Here is a 7,323-nt window from a genome sequence, read left to right on the forward strand (position 1 = left end):
GAAACAAAAGGCCTTACTGATGATTCCAGTATGGAAAAAGAGAGCATTTGAATTAATTTTAATATAGTAAAAGATATTACATATAAAACCCCACTATCAAATGAGACCCAGCCAGAAAGGAAGTTGCCCTTCCACTTTTAATGAGTGACAAACCCCAAAACAATGTGTTACTTCATTTGAAGCCAGGGAGGCTATTTTCTTCCAGCTGGACATTGGGGGGAAGACAGAGAAGGTGGTTCATCACCGTCCACTGCTTTAAAAAGGAAGCATGAGCCCCTGGTTCTTATACTAGAGGCTGCATTTCTCTTCTATAAGTCACCTACCCTGTCCATATTAATTAGACAGATGCCTAAATCTTCACTAGTAGGTGTCAGGGAAAATGCATGGTCTCACGGCTAAAAGATGAAATGTTACCTTCTAATTCCAGAGACAGGAATTTTTAAAACAGAACTCACTCATCTATGATGAGTTTCTGTACTAAAACTAAATTTGTTTCTCTAAGTGACAGATCCCTGATGTATATAGCAGGATCTTCTCCTGATAACTGTATTTTTTAACTTCAGCTTTAAAATTATACAAATAAATACAAGTAGACAGTGATTCTGATTAAAATAAAGATGCATGTGTTACTGATATCAGTTTATTGTAGCATTACAATTATTAAAGTCCTCTATTGTCACAGGGAAGAGTAAAGGTCAATTTTAATGCATATATACTTTACCTTAATGCAATACTTTAAAAGGAAAAAAAAGCATCAGGGGTTCTTTAGTGCTATGTAGCTCTTTTGCACTTATTCCTCAAATTTCTCTATTGCTTTGGCAATTATATACTCCAGTTGGATGCTCCTTCCCCATTCTTGTGTAAATCCTCCAAAGCAGGAAGAACAAATGCCCAAAAGCCATTGCCATAGTTCTGTAAAAGACACAAATAAATAGAAGTCTCAAGACTTCAAATGCTGACCAAGGCATAATTTGGATGAGCAAATTTCAGACTTGAATTATTTTATATGTAGAATTTGTTCTTAAAATTTAGAAAGATATACAGCAAAGTTTGTTTTTTCATATGGCTCTACTTAAATTATTGTGAGCAAAAAAGAAAATGAATTTTCGAATAAATAACTGATGGACTGGAGAAGTCTCCCTCATTTTATCCACCATAGTCCCTTTCAAGCATTACATATGCATAGACAAACCATCCACTAAGTTCCCATAGTTCTTATACTTTCTCTATATTAATGGGAGACGATGCTTACTCTCAGTTTAGGTCCGAGAAAAAGATACCAAATGGAGCTTTGTTCAGTTTGGCAAACAATAAAATGGCTACAAGTGATAGAGCTGTCTTTTCACCTTAACTTTAACACAAGTGAACTTTTTCATTGGCAACTTTTGCAACATGGCTCTCAAAACAGCCCAAGCAATCATTCAAAAGGTACACATGAAGGGAGAGGGGAGTAAGAATCAATAATGTTGTGCAATTATTGGAAAACGAATTTAACTATAACAAACCTCTTGACCCCTGTCACATGGATGGAAATTTACATTCAAATGGAGCACCGAAAAACTTCCCTTCTGGGGACAGTAAAGATAACCAGTTTTTCAGCAGGAGGGGCAAGGCTGAAAGAATACTTTTAAGGGGAAGAAAGCTTGCAGTACTCCACATATTCAAATGGCAAGAGGCCGGTTTCCTGGCAAACCTGTGTTGCAGGGCAGTCAGGCCAAGGAGCAAATGTACAAGAGTCTCCGGGACTCCGCAGAGAGAGCACGCCTAGTTAGTTCTTTAGGGCCTCATTATTTAAGGTAAGCGCCTGTGCGGTCACAGATCGGGGGCCCATTCTATTGAAAGCCCAAATTTCCCTTTTGGGAACCAAAGTCGTGGTTAACTAAGTGTCCTGGACGTCCTGCAGAACAAATCCTGTGCAGTGTTAGGATGCGCTAAACAGACCTATCTCCCTATCCGAAAAGGGTGAGGGGTGGAATTAGGAGGAAAAGAATCTGCTTCTTTTGGATAAACTTGCTCTTTCAGTTTCCAAGGGGAGTGCCAGCTAGAGCTCGGGTCCACCTGGAAAACGCCACCCCGTGGGACTTGCTGGTCTTTCTGGTCTCTAGAGCTTGGCTTGGACCTAGAAGCGCCGGCTTCCGCAAACCTTAAGTGTTGTTTACCCTCTCTTCAGCTGGTCCTGGGGCGTAGGCGGAGGGATGGCTCCAGTCTCCAGTCGGGATTAGTTTTCAGTGCGCGCTGAGCGCACGCCAGACCTGAGAGAGGGCGGAAGGCTCGGGGATTCCCGGCACGTGGCACGCCCCACCCCCCCCTTGCCCCAGCGCGCTCAGCGTGGTCGGCGGGCGCCTCCCACAGTAGGTAAGTGGCGATGCCAGCCAGTTCAGACTCGCCAGCAACCTGTAATAACAGAAGTCCGCTCTCCCTTCCCAATGACTGTCAGCTTCCTTGGTGAGTGCTGACACCAAGGCAGGCAAGGGTAAATTCGTTCTACCTCGCTCTGCCCCACTGGTCTAGCCTTGTACTTACAGGTCCACTCTAAGAGACAACTTCCAGCCACTTGTTTTGAATCCAAAAAAACAAAGCATGGGGCTGTTCCCGGGAGAGTTACTCTGGGAGTCTGCACCAGGAGGCGGAGATTCCCGGGGACACCTTAGGCACCGGGAAAAGCAGACGCTCCCAGATTTCCCGACTAGCAATTTAGTGCATAGGGACTCGCGAGGGCAAAAAGGGAAGATGGAAAAGGAAATAAAGGATGAGACCGCAAAAACAGTGAACGTTTCTAGGGCAAGAAGGCGGGCGGGGATGGGGTTGCTGGGGAATGAAGCAAAGTCCTGAACCTTAAGTTCAAGTTGTAGCAGTGAGGCGATCAGGTGGGAGCCTTTAGTGGGCGCAGCGGCTGGGTGTACACTTTCTTCTTCTGTGTGGATTTTTTGCCTTGAACGGGTAAGGCTTAAACTTCCGCCGCGAAGATTTGGGGGCAGAAGAGGGAGGAGGCAATTGCTGGAATCAAAAGTGATTCCCAGACCAAAGTTTGAGCCAAGGTCGCCTCTCACAGACTCTAGGTTTTTCCCAGACTCTCTTGCCCCGCGGCTGTAGCCTCTTTGCACGGGGCTCCCTCCTGCCCCGCTGGGAATAGAGGGCTGGAGGAGGGGGAGGGGGTCTGGAAGCAGCGCGCGGAGCGGATGTGAATGTTAGAGGAAAAGTAGCAAAGGTTTTGATTCCAGAGGGCTGGGTGGAGTGGGCCTACGCGCCAGCTACGCCTGCATCATCATCGGCGGCAGAACTTGCACTTTATGATCTTCTTAAATGCGTTTTGGAAGTCCTTGTTGAAGTAGGCGTAAATGACAGGGTTGAGCAGAGAGTTGGAGTAGCCCAGCCAGTTGATTATGGCGCCCAACAGGGTGGGCATGTGGCAGCTGCTTTCGCAGAAGGGCAGGACCAGGGCCACGATGAAGAAGGGCAACCAGCAGAGGATGAAGGTGCCCATGATGATGCCCAGCGTCTTCACCGTCTTCCTCTCGCGGGCCAGGGCCATCTTACGCTTGGCCTCGGCGTTGCGCTCATTTTTCTTCTCGAAGGAGGCGGGGACGCAGGGGACAGCACGGGCCTCGCTGGGCAGCGGCAGGTGCTCTTTGGAGTTGCCCACCCGGTGCACTTCGATCACTTCCAGGGCGGCTCCTTCGTCGCCCTGCCTCACGGCTCCATTGGCGCACGGAGCCCCTGTTGCCTTGTTCTCCATGCCCTGCCTCCAGTCTTTGCTACCCGGCTCACCATTTACGCTCTTTCTGGGCTGCGGGGCTGGCGACGCCCCAAGGCGGTTGTTGGCTACCTTCTTCTCCTCCTTCTTGACTGTCTTGCGGATGCGGAATCGCGCGGCTCGGAAGATGCGCCCGTAGAGAACCAGCATGAGCAGCAGCGGGATGTAGAAAGCGCCAAAGGTGGAGTAAATAGTGTAGCCATGGTCCTTGCTGATGGTGCACGCGTCGGGGTCCGAGCGGTCTGACGGGGTACGCCAGCCCAGCATGGGCGGGATGGAGATGAGGAAGCCAATGAGCCAGGTGAGCGAGATGAGTGCAGCTGCGCGCCGGGGCGTCCTCTTGTTCACGTAGTCGATGGGGTCTGTGATGGCCCAGTACCTGTCCAGCGCGATAGCGCACAGGTGCAGGATGGACGAGGTGCAGCACAGCACGTCGAGGGCGATGAACAGGTCACAGGTGACCTGTCCCAGAGTCCACTTGTTGAGCACCTGGTACAACGCGGCCATGGGCAGCACCAGCACCGACACCATGAGGTCTGTGACAGCCAGCGAGCCTATAAGATAGTTCGCCACGTTCTGCAGGGAGCGCTCCAAGGCTATGGCGGCCACCACGCACGCATTGCCCAGCACCGCGCAGAAGATGAGCGTGCCCAGCAGCAGAGAGGTGATCACTTGGTAGCTGAAGGTCACGTCGGAGATGCCAGTAGCGTTGGCGCGTGTCCCGAAGGGACCCTGGGACGACGTGGTGTTGTTGCCCTGTAAGGGGCTGAGCACATCCATGCCTGCGCGCCCGGCAGGGGAGGGGAGGGGAGAAAGAGCTGCGCCAGGATACCCCTCGCCCCTCCCCCTGGGGTCTTCCGCCCCTCTTTCCTGGGGAGTTTCAACGGGGTAGGGGATGCAGGGACTCAAGCAGGAAGTTCTTACTGCTCAGGCGAAGGCATCTCCGAGGAGCAACTAGCTTCTAGGCGCTCCCTGGGCTCTCGTAGTCCAGCGCGCTCAGAGACTCCAGCTGGGAAACAAATTGGCTGGATAACAGCTCCGGGATCTCCGGGCGGCGGAAAGGTGGCTGGAACGTTTGTCTCTCGCTGTCCATTTTATTTTGCCACTGCCTAACTGGCTGCCAGACCCGGAGTCTCCCCACCAGAAAAGAATCTCCAATTTTAGAAGTATCTGGCATAGAGAAACACCGTCCTCCACAGTCACTCTGTAACCCTCCTCTCCTTGCTTCTCTCCCTCCCTCTCTCCCACTCCCTCCTCTACTCTCTTCTCATTCCCTTAAGCCCCCTCTCTCTTTCCCTTTCTCCCACTAGTTTTCCCTTTCAGTCTCCCTCTCCCTTCTCACTTCCCTTTATCTCCCCGGTGTTGCTCCGACAGCCAGTCTACCTCTCTCCTACGCTAACCCTCCCCTCCCGACACTTCCCCAACCCTGAGTGCCTCTTTCCCCTGGTTCCCCGCCCTCCTCTCCCTCTAGCTCAGCCTCTTTGCGTTCAAATCCCTTTTTGACTCAGAACTAGCTTACACACACCCGATCCGCCGGTCAGACCAACATTACAACAAATAACTCCGCCTCCCACCCGGCCAAACTCGAGGGTAAACAAATCTAACCACGTTAATTGCTTCATATTTCTGTCAAATTCTTAAGTAGAGTCAGCATCACAGAGTGGCAATAGGAAATGAGAAAAGGAGACACACGGAGCCTGAGTGGGGAGGTGGACAGTCCTGTGTCAGTCTGTAAATTATTACTAATTCATGGAAAGAAAAGGGAATGTGTCTTAGCTTTTTAAAAATCACCCCCGTTTATCATCGCACAGTCCAGCTTGTCTCCTTTGGGGAGGATATTGCCTCTGCCTTTTTTTAACCTTGAGGAATTGGGGGAGAAAGTAATTATAAAGAACCGGTCAAAGGACAGGTAAACAGCTGCATCTCAAAGTGAAGAAAATAATCAATTCGGTATGCATTCTACACACACACACACACACACACACACACACACACACACCTGCCTTTCCATCTCCATTGCGTTTTAAATTTCAGTGAACATTGCCATTTCCCACAGCTCCGCAGCAAGTAAATTTAGGGAAGGGAATTTTTTTGTCTTTGTGTTATAAATGAGGCCGGGCATTTTTATGGCCTTTTGCTTTTCTAACCAGAGTTTGCAGGCCTCTAGGGAGAACTTGGTGGAATCCTTGGTCGCTGGCAGCAGAGTTTCTCGTGGGCTCCGAAACTGGGTTCAGCACCTGGGACAGCTCTAGGCAATGAGGGCTATGTCGCCACCTTCCGGCAATTGCTTTAGAGCGCCATCTATAAACCCTTGTCTTGCAGAAAATAAGCAGGTATTGAAGAAATCCCACAACTTCAAGAAAGAAAACGACGGTTATTAAAAGAAAAGTAACTTTGAGTTTTATATTTTTTCTCCTCTTTTCTTCAAAAATGTCTTTTACTGTCATCTTTTGCTCTTTATCCTCTATATCAAGTCTATATTTTCTAGCTCTTTATGAAAGCCTGCAGCATTTGTCATTCACAAGTTCTATCTAGAAATACAATTTTAATAGACCTAGGCAAACATCTTCACTTGTGTTGCTTTTGTGCTAACAAAGGCTGAACTTTGGAACTCATACATTTTCACACATTCACCAATGGGGGATAAAACAATATTGGATTTTCCCAATGGGGATGACTTAACATAGAAGATAAAGAGACTGCTATGGGTTGGTTCTAAGGTTTTCCTTTACCAAGAAAACCAAATTTAATCCCATTTGCACCTAGATAAAGAATGGGATTTCTAATCCACTAGAATAGCATATAACAAACTTCACTTATACATTCTGATTACATGACTGAAGTAAAGGAAAAATACAGAATGCAATCCCAAAAGTAGATGACTCTAGATAACAGGCACAGATTCACTGCAGATAGTCTTAATATTGTGTTCAAATTTGAGCTTTAAATTCTCCAAAACCAAACAAAAGAGCAGTCACGGAAGCGTCAAAGAAAATCTAGTTGGGCCGATGCACGCTGTAGAACAATGTGTTTGGAGATCAATTGTTTTACAACACAGTGCTGGACACAGTTCCCACTCAATCATTTCAGCATGCTACAACAATGAACCTGACATTTATAATGATTCATGGCATTGAAAAGAAAGAGATAAGTATACATGTTGATACTGGCTACAGACTCTGAAGAAATCTTTAAAAAATTTGTGAAGGTACTCATTCTCCCTTTAAAATCTCCTCACAAATACAGAGCTAAGTAACTGTTAAAATACAGTTGCAGTTCCAAAAATTTTAATAGGAAAATAATTAAAGTCTGGATTCTCCAAAGATAAAACTTTGGAAATATAGATGATAACATAAACAAAGTGTAAAAGAAATTTGAATTTTAAAAAATATTTACATGTCAAGTTCAAACTTGAATATGAATTTTGTCAAATTTAGCACATATAAACATAGGGTAAATCAGTAAATATGTCAGTCAGCAACTGTGCATTCATTATTATTAAACCCAAATTGTTTAATAACTGACAAGTTTATTTTTCCTTTTTCAGAAAGCTAAAATGCTGTAAATCT

At 46.9% G+C, this 7,323-nt stretch overlaps 1 protein-coding gene across 1 annotated transcript; it reads right to left on the minus strand.

Annotated features, from left to right (window-relative positions):
* Positions 1–3,246: 3,246 nt before the first annotated feature.
* On the minus strand, positions 3,247–4,945 carry HTR1A (5-hydroxytryptamine receptor 1A). The gene has a single exon (XM_029218373.1). It carries the CDS (start codon positions 4,532–4,534, stop codon positions 3,266–3,268), a length of 1,269 nt encoding a protein of 422 aa, XP_029074206.1. The 5' UTR covers positions 4,535–4,945; the 3' UTR covers positions 3,247–3,265.
* Between the last annotated feature and the right edge of the window lie 2,378 nt (positions 4,946–7,323).

The sequence above is a fragment of the Monodon monoceros genome, unplaced genomic scaffold, assembly GCF_005190385.1.
Source record: "Monodon monoceros isolate NGI ecotype Baffin Bay Population unplaced genomic scaffold, NGI_Narwhal_1 Super_Scaffold_12, whole genome shotgun sequence".
Classification (NCBI taxonomy): domain Eukaryota; kingdom Metazoa; phylum Chordata; class Mammalia; order Artiodactyla; family Monodontidae; genus Monodon; species Monodon monoceros.

What these genes read in the sequence shown, in the direction of transcription:
- HTR1A (XM_029218373.1), bottom strand. Translation starts at nt 4,534, where the DNA reads ATGGATGTGCTCAGCCCCTTACAGGGCAACAACACCACGTCGTCCCAG.